Here is a 19,037-nt window from a genome sequence, read left to right on the forward strand (position 1 = left end):
ATGTGTCTGCGTGTGTCTCTGATTTAATTAGATGAATAATAATGAAGCCTAGATTAAATCCCCCAGATGTCTCAGCTGTAGTACCCCCACCCCAACCTCCATTACTATGGCAATGGAACAACTTCCTCCTGCCAATTGGACTCTAACCAGAGCAGCTATTATGGGCTGCAGGAGATGGGGGCTGAAAGGGGGGTAGAGAAAATGGGCCCACTGGCCAATGACCTTCTCTCTCTCTCAGCATTTCTCCAGATGGCCACAGTGATGCTCTTCCACATCTATTTCTGCCTATATCTCCGTTGACTCTCTGTGCTCTTTCTCTCTCCCCCAGTGCCACCGCTCATCCAGCCCTTTGATATTCCCTCTACCTCAGTGGGGAAGCTCATGTACATTGCCTGTGTGGTGTCATCTGGGGACATGCCCATACGCATCACCTGGCACAAAGACGGCCAGCTCATTGTTCCAGGTTCTGCCTCTGGCGTCGCAATAGAGACCAAAGAGTTCATGAGCTCCCTGCAAATCTCCAAGGTGACACTGAAGCACAATGGAAACTACACCTGCATCGCCAGTAATGCCGCTGCCACCGTCAGCTGGGAAAGACAGTTGATTGTTACTGGTGAGGGATTGAGCGAGGGGAGAATGGCATAGTGATGATGAATTAGGTCAGATCAGATATGATATCTAACATACAAAGTGAGCTTACCAAGGAACCTTCCCATTTTCAAATGTTATTGTAACACTTAATCTTAGTTCTTCCATCAGGACTAACAACATCTTTTTGTCCTTAGTACCACCACGTTTTGTGGTGCAACCCAACAACCAGGATTGTATCTATGGCAAAGCTGGAGTTCTCAACTGCTCTGTGGAGGGATACCCACCTCCAAAAGTCATGTGGAAACATGCAAAAGGTAAAATCAGCAGGCCATCATTATAGTACCATAACAATGTGAACAAGAACAAAATTTCACGCGGTGCCATTTATTTGTCTTGTGTGTTGCAGGCGTAGGAAACCCTCAGCAGTATCACCCGGTCCCTCTAACTGGCCGTATCCAGATCATGTCAAATGGTTCTCTGCTCATCCGACATGTGCTTGAGGACGACAGAGGGTACTACCTCTGTCAGGCCTCCAATGGAGTGGGCTCAGACATCAGTAAGAGCATGATCCTCACTGTCAAGAGTAAGTGTCAGTCATTCTCTCTTTGGCTTGAACACACTTCCTTTCACAACTGTATCTACAGGACTCTACCTACTATATACACAGACATAGGTTTTTGGTAAGGAAACTACTAAGCAGCACACCACTCAGACTTTTGTACTCAACCTAGCAAAACCTGTCCTGCATATCCTTAACTGGGGCTTTTCTATTGATTGATATGTTCCAACTGCTTGTATGTTGGCTCCTAAATGTTTGGTGGGGAAAAGGGTTGATGAATTAGTAATGAAAACAAAACCACTGAAACTCCTTTAATCAATAATCTCAATCTGAGGAAACCAGGTAGACAAGAAGCAGAAAAATGGAAAGATGAAGAGAAGAAGTAGAAGGCAGACAGGGAGGAGGTAGTGTTGGAGGACCAACGAGGCTTGAAGCGTGAAATGAAAATGGAGAATGAAGGGCAGAAATAGAGATGTCTATACATCTGTAATATATCCTCGTTTCCCAATATCACATCCCCATTCCCTCGTCTCATTACTCCATATAATGCTATTTGTCATGCTGACATGTGTCTGTGATTCTTCTCAGTTCCTGCCATGATCACCAGCCACCCCAACACCACCATGGCGAGGAAAGGCCAGACGAAGGAGCTGAACTGCACGGCGCGGGGAGAGCAGCCCATCATTATCCGCTGGGAGAGAGGGGACACCGTGATCGACGCTGAGAGAAACCCCCGTTACTCCATAACCATCAACAAGAAAGGGGACGAAGTCATCTCCACCCTGAAGGTCAGATAAAGAATACAGCACTCAGCAGATGTTGTAAAGAGAATATGAAGTGTATAGAAATAAAATCAGGAATTTTATTTGACCCTGATCTAAACCCAGCCCTGGTTACATTGCTAGAAAACATATGCATGACAATTTAATAAAAAATATGAAAATTACATCACCTGACTTTGTTTTTAAGGCACAATGCTGATACTTAATGTTTTATGACGAGTGTTACTGTCCTTGTGCATTTTCTCAATATTTCTAAGCACATTTTAACTTCTCTCGTTTTGTCTTGATGCTCACAGCTGAATCCAGCTGAGCGTGGAGATTCTGTCTTCTTCTCCTGCCATGCCATCAACTCCTATGGAGAGGGTCGAGGGCTCATCCAGCTCACTGTACAAGGTATCTATACCACATATTAGACATTTCTCATGAAACCGCTGTTCTTTACAAAAGCTTTAGGAATGATGGCACTGTGCACATGTGGTTGTACAGATAAAAATAGAAAATATTCTCTAGCTTTAACCTCCTTTCTTTCTCACATGCACAGAACCACCAGATCCGCCTGAGCTGGAAGTTAGAGAGGTGAAGGACAGGAGTATGAACCTGCGCTGGATCCAAAGGTTTGATGGAAACAGCATCATCACCAGCTATGACATAGAGTACAAAAACAAATCAGGTTGGTATAGTCAATTTAATGTGCACAGACTAACTGCAGACTCAGATTTTTTTAATATACATGTAATAACAATCTGAAATATTGTATTTAACAGACTCCTGGGATCACATGTACACAACTAGGAACATCTCACCTACCAACAACCAAGCCAACATTGTAGAGCTGCATCCTGCCTGTGTTTACAGCATCCGCATGTACTCCTACAACAAGATTGGCCGGAGTCTTCCCAGTAAAGAGCTTACAATCAGTACTGAAGAAGCACGTAAGTGATTGTTTACTCTTCTAATGACCACACACTTCTGTTTTTCATTTTTACTTCTTCTTTATAAATTGGGTTGCAAATTTTGAGAGTGAGACTTTATTTATTAACAGCACCTGATGGTCCGCCTATGGATGTAATCCTCCAACCGATGACGTCCCAGAGCATAAGGGTTACATGGAGGGTAAAATCACTATTATTACTACATTACTTCTCTTATATTCGAAATATTTATATGCATCTGATTAGTAACTATGACTACATGTTTCTTCAGTCTCCTAAGAAAGAGCTGCAGAATGGGGTGATCCGAGGCTACCAGATTGGTTACAGAGAGAATGGTCCTGGCAGCAATGGCCAGTACAGCATAGTGGAGATGAAAGCTACAGGGGACAGTGAAGTGTACACCTTGGACAACCTGAAGAAGTTTGCCCAGTACGGGGTAGTGGTCCAGGCCTTCAACAGAGCTGGGACTGGCCCATCGAGTACTGAGATCAACGCTACAACGCTAGAAGATGGTAAGAAAAACAAATGGCAAGATGAAGAAAAAGGAGAATACATTACTAGACTCAGTGTAGGAGGGAGTGGGAGACCAAGAGAGGGGATGGAAAAAAAGAAATAACCATACAGCATATATCTCCTTAATATAGGTAATATAGCTATAGCTAACATACATAAATAGACACACATTCTCAAACTAAATGGTAGAAATGAAATTGCAGCACAACCCCCACTATTTTTATGACTTTAATTAGCACCCTCATTAGGCTGGTAGAGAGCGAGAGAGGAACAAGGAACCTGATTACTCTTTAAATGTCCGCCCACTATACATCCTTACCTCCTTTTCTCCTCCTCTTTTTCATTATTTACGTCTTGCACCGATGCTTTCTCTTTTCGCCCATCTATTTTTACATCTCTCTATTTTTTACATTTGTCAGTGAACCCTCCCTGTCTGCATGGGCAATAATTAGAGACACACCGATCATGCTAACAGTAATGGTAAATGTCCATGTACAGTTGGGAGTCTGAATCCTCAACATCTCAGCTCACCTCACCAGCCTCATCTGCATTTTAACCCCTTAAGGTGGAGCTTTTTGACTAATCATATTCCTCTCTTAGTATTCTTCCTGCTCTCCTCTGACCCCCCTCTACACCTCCTCTCCTTATTTCCTCAGTGCTCTAAAAGCAAGCAGTGAACAAGGACCTATTGCGATCTAATTTAAGCTTATTTGACTGATTTATTTCAGCAGAGATTGCCTGTGGGTTGTAGAGTTGAGTAGACATTGATCATCAGTGGTTCATCCACCATGCTACATCAGTCAGTTCTTCTTAGTGACAAAAATAACCAGCATTTGTTTTTGTTTTTTCCAATCAGACATCATTAAAATGACCTCAGAATGTGTGTATTTGAACCATGCTGCACTAACACCCGTCCTCCTGTTCTCCACAGTGCCAAGCGAGCCTCCGCAGAACGTGCGAGCCATCTCTGTGACATCAGACGAGGCGGTGATTACGTGGGCAGAGCCTCCACGGCTGACACTACACGGTGTGCTGAAAGGCTACCGGGTTGTGTTTTGGTCCCTCTTCCCTGACGGAGGTGGGTGCTGTGGGGGCCAGGCCCAGTGGCCAATGCAGAGTAATTATCACCTATCTCATTCTAAACGTCACCAACCCAACCCCCGCCCCCCCGCCTATGTCTCTGTCGGTGTTGTGAGTCAAAATGTGTCAGTGTGTGTTCTCTCCTGTCTCATAAAGCACTTCCTGTGTCCATGTTTGCCCTTGTTTGTTTGTGTCTTTTGTGATTTTTAAGTAAATCAAATCAGATGATCACTGAGATATAAAGTTTGTCACTTTGCCTGCTTGCTCACTCCTTTACATTAGCAAATAGGTGTGTTGGTAAATTATGTAAAGATAGTGATAATTATTAATATTATTATGGTTTAATTAATTTTGAGAAACTTATATTTCAGCTTTTAACTTTTAACATTTAATCTTTTCTTACCTTTAACCAAGCCTCAAAAGACTAACAAAAATGAGACAGAGTACACATCCATGTCTGGGCCAGTAATCCACTCTGAAATCCTTTATTCCCTGACTGCCGTCTATCCCGGGCAGTGATCACTTTCCTCCAAAACATTTTTAGCCAAACACGAGTTGATCTGTGTTGCCTGTCTATCAGATAACCACCATTTCTCTCTAAAATAAGTTTTCCCCTTCGTGGTCTGCCACAGAATGGGGAGAGATGCAGAATATCACCACCACCCGGGAACAGGTGGAGCTGCGAGGGTTGGAGAAGTTCACCAACTACAGTGTTCAGGTGCTGGCCTACACACAAGCTGGAGATGGGGTTCGCAGCAACGTCCTGTACATCCAAACACGCGAGGACCGTGAGTATAACAAAAACTTAGAACCAAGAGATATATGCATTTAATTGGTTTGTTCATGGATTTAATTGGAGAAAATGTACATATGTGTTGCAGGACATCGGGAGAGGGTTAGATAAAAAGGATGCTGGGCTGTATCTGAGACCCGTGACAAAAGCTCATTTATGCTGGAAAGCTCCATTAGCAGCGCTAATGAGAATTAAGAGGCTTTGGGTCCACAGCTCAGGGCTGAGGGAGGGCTGGTGGGAGACGGGGGAGAGGGAGGCATGGTGCTCTCTCTGAGCATATAGCATCCAGGAGTCAGGCATCAGCTCGAGTGCGCATCCTTTCAACAAGCCCTCTTGCCATAGGCAAGGGGATTAACTCTTCTTGGATTAGAGAGAATTAATTTTGTGCTTACACCATTGGAGGCGGGATTACAGTCAGATTCATGTCTCTTTATAGAGAAGGAGGGGCCCGGGGGTTAAAGATGGAACGATAGAAAGGTGATCACACAACCTATTCTTTACTGAAAGAACCAATAAGACATAAGACAAGGCAAATATCTAAATATCATAGCAAAAAAAATGGTGTCAATTTAAACCAGACTTGCATCCTCTGTGTATTTGGTTGAGTGTTTTAGTTCTTTACTGTGACATAGCTTCCTCTGATTGGAGGATCCTGATCCTACACAGTAGTGCATATTCATTTTGGTGGGGGCTGTTCCTTATCACACAGGTTGAGCTAGCTGAGTGGCAGTCTGTTTGTCAGTCTGTCTGGAGTCCTGGGCAGATTTTGGGCACCAGATGGGACTTAACGCTCCCCCCTCCCACTACCACTCCTACTTTGACATGGAGGTCTAGTTATGATAATGCTGAATGCCTCCTATGCCCCTCCTCGTCATGTCTCCCCCAGAAACTGCACCCATCATTTTTACCATTCTTTCGTTCCTACTTCTCTTTATTGAAACCTCCCTGGCTACATGTACCCTTTCTGAGTTTTTGTTGTTTTTACTCCCTTTAACTGCCCGTTTCATGAGCGAGAGTGTGAGTGCGTGGACTGATTGAATGCCTGGAACAGGGGGGCTCACATATAAGAACAACAACAGGAATTGAGGGATGGATTTCGAGGGCTGTGTGCTAACATTGTAGTAGCCTCCTTCTGAATACCCCAGATGAGGCCCACTGTCAGCTGCAAGTTATATTTATGGTGCAGATTGAATAGGCATGACCCCATACTGTACAGCCAATGCAACAAAAGCATCACAACCCACCTTTCACAGTATCCAGTGTCCTGATTTGTTTTATTGTTTGTTTTTTTTAATAGACAGCACATCTATTTTAAACCCTTCTTGCGCCTTTGCCTTGTAATAAGATTGGTGTCCAGTGTCAAGCTGAAGTGGCTAGCAGAGGATCAGACACTGTTGTCTAATCTGTGGGTGGATTGGAGAGTTAAGAGTTTGCTGGGTGTCACAGAGTCAGAACTGCTGACCACTGTCTATATGAACATATGTTAACAGCCGTCCACCCAAAGGGAGTTCTTCCAAGTCCTCTCAGAGCGGCTTAGTGCAGGATAAGACTACCAATCTGCAAACAAGCCTGCTCAATCTAATAGGCACCCAACACCCCGCACACGCACACACAAAACACACACAAAGAAGCATGTGCACACACACACACACACACATGCTCTCCATTGCTGATGTTTTTTTTTTCCCTCTAGTTCCTGGTCCACCCGCTGGCATCAAGGCAGTTCCCTCTTCTCCAAGTAGTGTGGTCGTGTCCTGGTTGCCTCCTCACAAACCAAACGGTCTCATCCGGAAGTACACCATCTACTGCTCCAGTCCAGGCTCTGGACAACCGGTGAGTTTTGGTCTTGTGGGTGTGACCCATGAGGAGCCACTAGAAAAGGCTCCAGATAACAGAGAAGCAATGAATTTGTGAACTTGACAAAAATCTACAAAAGTAAACAATTAATTTGTCACCACTCCTATTAATTGAACCTGTATGTGTATGTGTGTGTGTGTCTTTCACTCTGTTTGCACCATCGCTTTATTTCCTGCCTTCCCAGATGAACCGATGAGGTTGTCTTGGCAACGTGATGAGACGTAGATATGCAAATGAGGCAGAGAACAAGCTCACACATGCACACTGCCGCATCAGAAACACACAAACACGGAGACGTCACATTTCAATATTTTCTCTCTATTCACGCACGGACGACATTTCAGTTGTGGTTAGATGATGTGCGCCACAAACATCACCACACGGTGCAATCTGATATCAGGCTAGAATCTCACTTTCTTATTATTCACATATACTCTTCCATCTCTGTGCATGAGTGCCATGTAAATGAGCACAGGCAGGGAGGGAAAACGGGAGGGAGGGAGAGAGGGGGAGAGGAGGTTGAGAGAGGGAAAGAGACACACCATTAGAGGCAGGGAGAGGCCGAGGGGAAATGATAGAAAAAGAGAGGGATGAGGGCAGAGGAAGAGGGGGAGAGAGTGAGAGACAGGCAGGGAAGAAGGGAGGAGCAGAGGAGGATATCAGTCACATCGAGATGAGAGTGCTTTTGTCCGTCTTTTCATTAACTCCCTGTATCACTCCCTGGATCACCACAACACCGTCGCTATGCTGGAGGAATGTTCGAATGCACCCCCTGCACACACACACACACACACACACACACATACACACACACACACACACACATCCTCCCTCCCCCTGTCCCTCCATCCTCTCATCTTCACTGAGCTAGACAGAGAGGGATAGAGAAAAAGAGGGAAAAGCAAATGGTGAAGCAACTGAAGACGAACACAGAGATGAACAGATTAAAGAGATAGAACAGAGGATCGAGTTAAGAGATAACAGTGGTTCTGCGGAGTTGTGTGTGTGCAGGTGTATGTGTGGCTATTTGTCAGGAAACATATTCAGGGGAACGTAATGTAATCCAGTATTATGATGTAAACCATTATATTTCTTCACCCAGTGAATAAATGTGAGGATGTGAGGTGAAATAATTTAATGTGTTACATTTGTTTGGACTAGTGAGGTGATGTCTTCTTCGGGCTAAATGGTAAAGAAAACGGGACAAACCACATTGAATCATAATGCATTTTTTTAGTTTAATCTTTTTAATCAACATATTTTGCAGTTTCTTTAATATGTAAGTACAAACACAGACTCATCCATCTAGTGTGCCCAAGTCAAACTCTGCTGGTCAGTTTTTCAGGCCTGCTTCAGGATGTATGAGAGATATCTAAGGGCATTCTGCATGAACATAGATGTGGAGCCCATCAAGGGGGCGTTCATAGCTGAGAAATGCCCCCTGTATCAACATGCCCTTATTCCAGAAGCCACCAGTTATGATGGGAAATGACAATAATGAGATGAGCTCACATACAAAAAATGAAAACTTAATGGATTTGTTTTGAAACACTATCATTCACATTTATAATTTTTATTCTGAAGTTGGATAAATCTATTGATTGGAACAAACAAAACTATTAAAATTGTGTTCTGCGGATAATTTCTTAGAAATGTTCCTGCAAGTCAGAGTGTGACAAGAATGACTGGGATGTTGTCTTCTGCACAAATATTGTCCTTTTAAATTGACATATTCATTTACACATGTACGAAAAGCATGTGTGTAAATGATAAAATGATCGATGGTTGAATTCCATTTGTATAGCTTACTAAATAAAACGAGTCATAACAAAATGTTAAATTTTTTAATCCTTATTGTTTTATTTAAGAGCTCTACACTTCTTTGGTCTGGTAGGGTTTATAGTACATGAAGGGCCACAGGAGGCCTGTCATGTCACTGTGTTATCATAGTTCGCAAACATGATATTGTGTACCCTGTGTTCCAGGCACCCAGCGAGTATGAGGCCAATCCAGAGATGTTGTTCTATCGCATCACGCACCTTAGCCGTGGTAAACAATACCACATCTGGGCTGCAGCCGTGACAACTGCCGGCCGAGGCAACATCAGCGCAAAGGTCACAGTGGAGCCTGCTGGGAAAGGTGGGTGCTCCAGGCGAGCTTATGGTGGAGGAGAAGGCTAAAGAGATTTTTGTAAAGGTTATGAGGGAGAGTCTTTTAGAAATGGCAATGAAACGGCAACATGATCTCGTATACATGGATCGCTTTCATCACACTCCCTCTTTCTGCCTCTCTCTGTCTGGACAATTGATTGACAGCCCCATTATTGATTGAGTAGCGGCTATGTTGCAAGAAACATTGTTGTTAATTATGTGGTGATGAACAGGGTCTATCCAGTGAAATTACCCCTGGGGAGAGCGGTAGTTGGTAAAAATCAATACAGGAGGAGGATCTATGTGGAAAAGATAGACTGAAACTAAGAGGTCTGAGGAGGGGCTATGCTAAAACACTACACTCCAGCTTTTTACTCCTTCAGTAGTAAGTAAAGACCTTTCCCTCCAGGCAAACCGAGCAACAGTAAAGATATGCAGCTAGATCTACTGTAAAGTATAGAGAAAGAAAAGAGTTCTTTTATTTATCTTGTTTTATAAATCTTCAATTTAGTGTGAGAGTATTTGTCCATAATAAGGAGCGGAGCAGTGGCCGCCCATCAGTCCTTATGGCCACATGTTGAAATGACCCTGAACAACTCTGAATGCCCAAAATGGGGAGGGTTGTGTTAGGAAGAGCATTAAAACCTGTGCCAAATCTATGTGTGGACAATGATCTGCTGTCACATCCTCAACCAGAGAAAGCCGAAATAAAGTTCAGTTAATTCATTCATTGTTTTTTGTCTGCAGTCCCAGCTAAGATCCTGTCCTTTGGGGGCACAGTGACCACACCCTGGATGAAGGAAGTGCGTCTGCCCTGCAGCTCAGTGGGAGAGCCCACTCCCACTATTAAATGGACCAAAGACAGGTCCGAGCTCATCACTTACCTTTTAAATATCAGCATCATAGGACTCGAGGCTGCTTGTTAGGGGGGAAACACTGTTAAGACGCACTCACCTTACTTTGGACTCAAGTTGCTAACACTTGTAACTTGTCTGTATTTTGCCAGTGAGGACTCTGCCATTCCAGTAACAGCTGACAGTCAACGGCAGATCTTATCTAATGGCACACTGGTGCTACGTTCGGTGAAAGCAGAGGATTCTGGGTACTACACCTGTACAGCCACGAACACCCTGGGCTTTGACACCATCATAGTCAATCTTGTGGTGCAAGGTGAGAAAAGACATAAGCTGTACTTGAATTGAACTGACTAGTGAAGGGTGTTTTTGCTTTGTGATGTTTCTGCTCTAATGTTAAGCTACTGTCCTCTGTGTGTGCACCCAGTTCCTCCCGACCAGCCTCGTCTGACTGTTTCCACTACCTCCACCTCCTCCATCACCTTGGCTTGGATCCCTGGGGACAATGGGGGAAGCTCCATCAGAGGTGGGTATTTTCCTAACTGGAGTTTCTATGAAAAGGGAGTCACCTTGCAGTGTAAATGAACTTAATGTTTCTATTCAAGAAGGTAAACTAGATCTGATTGTAGCTGGTTGTTGCCCCCTGGTGTCCAACAGATGTAGCAGCATCAGGAATCCTCCACAGCCTTTAATATTTCTGATTTATAGTTGTGTTTTAGAGCACTTGTATTTGACACAAAGCTGTGGGATCTCGCAGGTTTTGTGTTGCAGTATTCCGTGGACAACACAGAGGAATGGAGGGATGTGTTCATCAGCTCCAGTGAACGTTCCTTCAGGTTGGATAATCTCCGCTGTGGAACGTGGTACAAGGTCAAGTTGGCCGCCAAGAACAGCGTGGGCTCAGGGCGCATCAGTGAGATCATTGAGGCCAAGACTCATGGAAGAGGTAAGAGGTGGACATGTAACATATCTAACATTACTTGAATCCTATAAAGAAAATAAACTAAATAGATGCCACGAAATAGTCAAGAGATTTGATTCTGGGACAGTTCAACTAAAATGTCTTTTGTGATGCTTATGACTCTGTGACAGTAGGTTTTCCAGACTCTAAGCAGTGAAAATGGAAATTTAGCCACATGTCTGTCATGTTTCTAACCCCCTTCCTGTTGTTTTGTCTTTGTCACTCATCTCTACAGAACCAGTGTTTAACAAGGACCAGCCCCTGCTTACCCATATAAACTCCACACATGCACAACTCAACCTGCAGGGCTGGACCAGTGGCGGATGCCCCATCACTGACCTGATGTTGGACTTCAGACCCAAGGGTACCTGGGCCTGGCAAAGCCTCAAGGCTAATTCCTACCTCTCAGCTCTTCCTCAGTGAGCTACGTGAGGCCACTTGGTACGAGCTGAAAATGAAGGCTTGTAACAGTGCTGGGTGTGGCAACCTGAGCTCCCAGTTTGCCACGACCGACTATGATGGCAGTAAGTTAACCTTATGTCTCGTGTTTTTTTAATCCGTCCATGGCTCATCTGTCAGCTCTACCTCTTGCACTGATGTTCTTGTATTCATTTGTCTTTCTTCCTTCTCTCCACAGGTACCATACCTCCCATCAAATCAGCTCGCGGAGAAGGCGATGATGTGAAAAAGATGTTCTCCATTGGTTCTCCTGTCATCCTGGTTACTCTGGGTGTTGCTTTGCTCTTCATCATCCGCAAGAAACGCAAGGAGAAGAGACTTAAACGTCTTAGAGGTGAGATGAAAGGAAAGAGTGAGGGATCAATGTTATCGTGTGGAATGGATTAATGTAACATAGAGGGACAAGTTAAAATTATCTTCACAACCACCTGCAATCTAATTAAGATTTTTTTCTTCTTATAGATGCTAAGAGCCTTGCTGAGATGCTTATCAGGTAAGAGTCTGCTCACACAAGCATAGGTGTTTTTTAACTATATTGTAATGTAGTAGATGTATGTATATTATAAGCAGTACTTTACATATATCTGATTATGTGTGTCATTTTCATGTGTGTGCAGTAAGAACAATCGCAGTATAGACACTCCTGTAAAGGGCCCTCCTCAAGGACCAAGGCTCCATATTGACATCCCACGAGTGCAGCTTCTCATTGAGGACAAGGAAGGCATTAAACAGATAGGTGTGTTTATGCACTCAGAAAACCTCTGAGTGATGTCTGTGTGAGTGAACTTTCTACTAGCTTATATGATAATTCCCATATTTTTGTACTATAGGAGAAGACAAGGCGGCTGTGCCGGTGACAGACACTGAGTTCAGCCAATCAGTGAATCCGCAGAACTTCTGCACAGGCGTGTCTCTGCACCACCAGGCTCTTATCCAGAATTCAGGGCCTTTGATTGACATGTCAGACATCCGTCCAGGGACAAGTGAGTGTGTTTTTCTTTTAAAATAAAGATTTTTGTAAATAATGTCATAGTTGTTAAACACAAAAGAGTATGATGGATAAATCCAGTGCAAAGCTCTGATCTCTTATTGCACTGCATGTTCACTTAAACCCATCTTAGTACTCAGCATGTTTAGTCTTTTTGACAATTAATGCAAGAACACCGTATTAGTATTTCCAGTTCTCCTCTGATAACTGTGACTTCTCTCAGACCCCGTGTCCAGAAAGAGTATAAAATCAGCTCACAGCTCCAGGAACAGATACTCCAGCCAGTGGACCCTGAGCCGACCCAGTCAGAGCCAGTCAACAGCCTCCGCACGAACTCTGACCTCAGACTGGCGGACAATGGGCTCTCATGGCATCACCGCTACTGAGAGTGACAGCTACAGCGCCAGCCTCTCCCAAGACACAGGTGGGTCAATCCCAGCCAGTACCACTGAGATGATGACACTACTATTCCTTTTATCTAATTTCCATTTACACCAAGAAGCAGAAAAAAGAAGAGTCTTTAACCCAATCTAAAGAAACCATCCCCTCTGACATGACCATCCTAGTACTTATGAACTAGATATTTTCTAATATACCTATTTTCTTTAAAACATGTACATTTTCAGTCACACCAAAAGTTCTTGGATGCCAATAAATAAAAGTCTAAAGTTGAAAATATAATTTCATTGTATTATTAAACTACCTAGGAGCCAATGTGAAGAAATTATCTTAAATTAGCTTGTGTGAAATATACTACTAGAGCACATAACATGTGGCATATACTCTACAATTGCACCAGATAAAGAAATTTTTGTTGTCACAATTCTATAATTTGTTTTAATTTTTAATTATTATTTTTTTTTTCAGACAAGGGTCGTAACAGCATGGTCTCAACAGAGAGCGCCTCCTCTACCTACGAGGAGCTTGCAAGGGCCTATGAGCACGCCAAGCTGGAGGAGCACCTGCAGCATGCCAAGTTCACTATTACAGAGTGTTTCATCTCGGACAGCTCATCTGACCAAATGACCACAGGTACCAATGACCCTGCAGACAGCATGACCTCCCTCAGCACACCGTCTGAACCAGGCATCTGCCGCTTCACCGCCTCACCACCCAAACCGCAAGACTATGATCGCGGTAAAAATGTGGCTGTGCCCATTCCACACCGCGCCAATAAAAGTGAGTATGAAAGAAAGGTGGCAAGGAGTCATGTTTCTTGGGTGATACTGTATGTCTGAGCAATCTCTTCATGCCTTAGTTTGTCCTGACGCTACTCTTGCATTTCTCAGGTGAATTCTGCAATCTACCCCTCTACATGAAGACAGACCCATTTTTCCACAAGCAAGGGGACCTGCACGACCCATGCCCAGCTGTGCCACCACGGGAAGCCTCAATCCGCAGCCTGACGCAGCGAGCGTATCACACACAGGGCCGTCACAAGACTCTAGACCCTGCCAAGCAGCAGGCCCTGACGTTGGGCCATTCCGGGTTGGGCAGCTTGGGTTCAAGCTCGGGCACTGCAACCTTGCCCCAAAGGACTCTCACCATGCCCAGCTCTAACACTGCAGCAACAGCTTCCACCTCCAGCACGAGCAGCAACCCCACCAACAGCAACAAGGTCGGGGGCTCCAGAGACTCGCTGCTTGAGAGCAGCTCCTCTGCTTTGGGGAGACTGCAGAAACAGAGTGTGGGGGCCTACTCCAAGTCATACACGCTGGTGTAGTCCTTTCTCTTGCACAGACTTGCACTGCAGTCCCAGTCCTTAGCCAGCCCCACTCTGGTACTGTTCAGTCTAGGCCAGAAAGGGCATGCAACCATCTTTCTATAAAACTAATTAATGGTGATCTGCCCAGAGTCCTTTCTAATTTTCCTTGGGATAGGTGTTCTCCCAGACAGAGACGCAGCTAATCCCACTTTTCATTTTCTCCTGGGACTCTATAAAAGAACTACTAACTCCAACTAACAGTTCCAGCCGGCTGGTGCTCAGCTCTGCTCAGTTGTTAGAGATGCTGCACAGCAAAAAGAAAAAAAAAAACAAAAACAAAAAAAAAACAGGAAGTGATTCTGTGGTCGTTTGGAAATATTGACTATATTTGAGGATCTAAAAGCTCTGTGTTTATGATGATGAAGACTACGATAGCCAGTATGAAGCTGTGTGGCCATCCTGTCTCTCATACGCACATACATACTGTCCTCCATAGTTTGAGTATTATTGTCACTTTGAAGGTATCCTGTGGAGTTCCTTATTTTTACTGTCTCTTTCACCCTCTATGTGTCTCTTAAAGTCCCATAAAACTATTGGCAGGTTTTCTCTTGATGGTGATTCTCAATCAGATTCTTCACATTCATTTCTAAGACGGATAATATTTCTATCACATCAACATTCCCCACAAATCTCTCTCCAGCTGAACCGAGTTTTTAAACAGATCACGACAACCCAAATAAACCAGCTACGGTATCATTTCTCACATTATAAATAGAGAATATTTGGTATTATAAAGAATTAACATATATATTTCTATGTAGGTATATTACTGACATTTAAGTAAAATTATGAAAAAGTATAAATTGTATGTATGTACTACAACAGTGTAGTAGTATATACAAAATGTATGTCAAATGTCAAATTTAAGAATGAGACAATCGCTCAATCATGAAATTTAAAGGAAAGAAATTTTTAAAAAAAGGTTGGACTAAAGAAAGAAAAAGTTTAGTATATACACAGGATCTTCTGTATGTTACTGTATGTAGAGTGACTAAGAAAAGAGTATTTCCCTCCTATATGAACAGAGTGACCCTTCCCGAACCCCATGTTTAGATGGGGAAGCAAGGTCCTGTCCTGAAAAGACAGGTAGACCAGGTAACCGGATCATAACCTCCCTGGTTTGCGTCACCTACATCGATGTGAATGCTCAGTGGAAATGGTCATGGCACAAAGCCTTCTGTAATATTATTTAAGCCTGCTCATGAGGCTATACTGTAGGTTGTTTGGCTGTAGTTAGCTTGTAAGCCTGATGTGCTGGTAAATACAATAACGTTCAGAAACCAAATCAGTGTCACAGAGGATCTCCAAATAAGATTTATGCTGGGAGGTTGGTTGCTGCAAAGTGGTTACAGACTTGAGTTATGATACAGTGTTAAGGCTTCTGTTTGCAGCATGGATGGCAGAGACGGACAGTTCCAGATATGGTAATGGGAACTACCAACCTCATAGTCGGCCCTAGTGCCACTGAGCCAACCTTTGCTCTTTAAGGAAAAAAAAAGAAAGAAAGGACGAGCTGAACGAGTCCCTGTCGTGATGTGAATGAAGTAAAAATAATATAATGTTGAGAGATGTTATATTGTATGTCAGGGAACTCAGTTTTGAAAATTATATAATGTTCACTCAGTTGATATATTTGTTGTTGCCCTGTATGAAGTACTGTATATGTCCTGCTTTTTCTCCATACCCCTCCATTTTGCGCTAATGTACATTCAGACAAGAACCTATTGGACATGTCTTTATAAAGCATCTCCATATAATGTTTTACGACTTATATTTATTTATCCATTTGCCTTGTTTGTTTGTTTGTTTGTTTGGGGGAGGGGTGTCTATTGGTCTGTTGACTGTGATTTTTAACATGAATTTTAATTTGTTCGGGGTTTACTCAAAATTTAGGTTCCAGAGGAAGTCCAAACAGGACTAAAGTATGTGGCTTATGGCTAAAACCAGTTCAGCCAGTGAATTCAGGGACTCGTAGCTTTTTTGGTCACACAAACTACTGTTGTAATGTGTATATACAGGATTAGAGTCAGTCTGTAGACCTGAAGCAGTCAGACTCTCATCCTTTTCCCCTGTTCAGATAAATTAAAGTAAGAATTCACCACCCTAAACATACTAGACCCTTCATCTCTACCTTTGTCAGTGTTGTTTATAGATTAAGTCTTGTACATAAACACAGTTTTGTATGAAGAGCTATTTTCGTCAGAATAAATCAGGGGACACGTCAGGGTTGAATGCCCCAGTTTCAAAATTGAAATAGTATCAAAAATAAAATATTTTACTTCTGCAATGGGCAAAAAAATGTCTTTCCCTTTATGTTTTTGATACTAATTTGTTGAATTTTTATTCTTTTTTAAAGGTCTTTTGATGTTGTCATTTGTCCTACTTTTTTTTTTAATATCATTATTTTATATTTTGTTCATCCTCAAAAAAGTCATTGCATGCTTGCTAAAAGGGAAAAACTGAAGGAAAAAATGTATGAAAATCCAAAACTAAAAAAAAAAACTAAAAAATGTTGAGGGTATCCCAAACATTTGTTTGAGTTGCTTGTTATAGCAATTGCTTGTGTTCAAAAGTACATTTTCTATGAAAAGAAAGCAAAAACTAAAAAGATCATTCTAACACCTTGTGCAATAAAGCTATCTTTCATACATCATGTGTTCTGTCATTCTCAACAGGTTTGTTTGTATCATCTGAAATGTGTTTTAGCTCACATTCATATTGAGAATCCACAGGTTTTTAAAACAATAATAAATAAAAGCAGCTGACCTTTAGCCCCTAGCAGGAGTCAAGTCTCAAACACATTTGAATCCTAAATATCTCAAAATGTCATCATTCATTAGACTCTCCCTGTCTTAACTTCCTACTGACTGCACTTTTATGGCCACATACTACACTATGGGTGTGTTTCTACTCATTCTACAATTAGGGCTGCGTGCCGAACATCAACACGTTTACTTGTCTGGCACTTGCACAGTGTGGATAGTTTTTGGGTTGCAGTCCACATCGACCCCCATCAAATTGGGATGTGACAAAAAAAATCTCATAATAACAAGTGCGTGTATGAACTGGCCCTTAAAATGTCATACAGGCTTGAATCAGACATTTTAGGCTCAAGCTATAACTTAGATTAGATGTCATTAGTGTAGAATGTAGGATAATACTGTATGTTAGGTTTTCAGGTGGAGAAAACGTAACATTGCACCTTGAAGTGAATTCTAGTATGGGAATCCACTGCATGGGGCACAAACATGCCAACATCTTCTCAGCTCTACAGCTCTGACGCCACAAGATGGAGTCATATCTCCAAGTCTGACTCCCTGCACATAGGGAAGCAGATAATGTGAGGAAAGTATTCCTCCAAAAGAGTGCAGTCACTCATGACCGATATGCTGTGAATAATTAATGTTTTTCACAGTCACCTGAACCGTTGCAGAAATACTACAGCTTCTAGTTACTAAAGCAGCAGTGTTTATGCATTTAATGCGTATAGTGTAGAATAAGCCTGTTCATTAGGAAGATGTTTCAGGGACAGTCATAATAAGTTGAGTTTAGTTGTTACTTGTATGAGATAGAGACATTCCTAATTCTTTGAGCCCCACTGTTGTAATAATATAACTCCTACTTAAAGCAGCTTTGTGGCTTTGTAAATAATTTTAGTCAAAAAACACACTTTTAACAATAAAGTTTTGACAGTTGCACATTGACATTGATGAAGTATCACAAGAAGGCTGGGGACAATTTTACAAGTTTTCATTTATTAACTATTTTACAGTTCACATAAGGCCTTCATTTTTAAACACTATTCTCAGTCAGATTTCATGGTTTGCTCTTGGTGCTCAGTACATAACTTTCATGTTTTTGCTATTTCGCTTTAGTAAGCTGCTTAAATGTCCTTCCGCATAAATTAGACATGAGAATGTCTATTCTGTTGGTATTGACCAACAGAGACAGCGACTTCAAGCAGGAGTCGCCCTAAGCCGGCAGCTGAAGGTGGGCAATGGAATATCTCTTCATATAAACCCACAACAAATAGCAGCATCGGTCTCTGCCGAAGCAGCTGCCCTTCAGCAGCCTGGAGCAGGAGCTCCAAGCGGCTCAGCTCCGAGATTCAGAGCGGCCCAGCTCTCCTCTGTGGGAGAGATTGAAATCTGAAGAGACCAGCTACTATTTAAAAGCTCTGATTCTGTGGGACTGCGATGTCACCTGTGACCAGCTGTAATGTCACTGATGAAACAAAGGTGAGTTCAGCCAATGACTGAAGAGAAAATCAAGAAGATCAAAGGCATCATAACAATGCAAACACCAAAACAGATCAAACATAACAACTTCATTTTTCTGTTCAAAGGTAATTTGACGTGACCTTCAACAAATATTGCAATGTTACAACACAATGAAATCACTTTTCATTTGATCCCAACCAACAGTTGATGATCCAGTTGATTATTTTCACCTTTTCTGTTTGCTTTGTGATACCACAGATGATGTAAGCAAATCAATAATATCATTATATTGTACTTTGTTCAACCTCAAAAAAGTCATTGCATGCTCGCTAAAAGAGAAAAACTGAAGGAAAAAGTGTATGAAAATCCAAAACTTAAAAAAAAAAAATGTTGAGGGTATTCCAAACATTTGTTTGAGTTGCTTGTTATAGCAATTGCTTATGTTTAAAACTACATTTTTTATGAAAAGAAAGCAAAAACTAAAAAGATAAGCTATCTTTCATACATCATGTGTTCTGTCATTCTCAACAGGT

At 42.4% G+C, this 19,037-nt stretch overlaps 1 protein-coding gene across 1 annotated transcript in view; it reads left to right on the forward strand.

The window, feature by feature from the left end:
* Window positions 1-14,463, forward strand: part of LOC113169893 (Down syndrome cell adhesion molecule-like protein 1 homolog) — a 41,467-nt gene extending 27,004 nt beyond the window's left edge. Inside the window, 26 exon segments of the mRNA XM_033326335.1 lie at window positions 329-613; window positions 786-905; window positions 998-1,174; window positions 1,739-1,938; window positions 2,229-2,325; window positions 2,474-2,602; window positions 2,697-2,864; window positions 2,975-3,045; window positions 3,136-3,376; window positions 4,309-4,494; window positions 5,090-5,245; window positions 6,944-7,083; window positions 9,093-9,246; window positions 10,005-10,122; window positions 10,264-10,427; window positions 10,539-10,637; window positions 10,869-11,057; window positions 11,308-11,471; window positions 11,473-11,596; window positions 11,710-11,865; window positions 11,994-12,024; window positions 12,149-12,267; window positions 12,362-12,514; window positions 12,743-12,943; window positions 13,387-13,698; window positions 13,809-14,463. Coding sequence (XP_033182226.1) covers window positions 329-613; window positions 786-905; window positions 998-1,174; window positions 1,739-1,938; window positions 2,229-2,325; window positions 2,474-2,602; window positions 2,697-2,864; window positions 2,975-3,045; window positions 3,136-3,376; window positions 4,309-4,494; window positions 5,090-5,245; window positions 6,944-7,083; window positions 9,093-9,246; window positions 10,005-10,122; window positions 10,264-10,427; window positions 10,539-10,637; window positions 10,869-11,057; window positions 11,308-11,471; window positions 11,473-11,596; window positions 11,710-11,865; window positions 11,994-12,024; window positions 12,149-12,267; window positions 12,362-12,514; window positions 12,743-12,943; window positions 13,387-13,698; window positions 13,809-14,242 — 4,388 coding nt within the window. The 3' untranslated portion in view covers window positions 14,243-14,463.
* Window positions 14,464-19,037: the final 4,574 nt, after the last annotated feature.

Source organism: Anabas testudineus, chromosome 14 (genome assembly GCF_900324465.2).
Source record: "Anabas testudineus chromosome 14, fAnaTes1.2, whole genome shotgun sequence".
Lineage (NCBI taxonomy): Eukaryota > Metazoa > Chordata > Actinopteri > Anabantiformes > Anabantidae > Anabas > Anabas testudineus.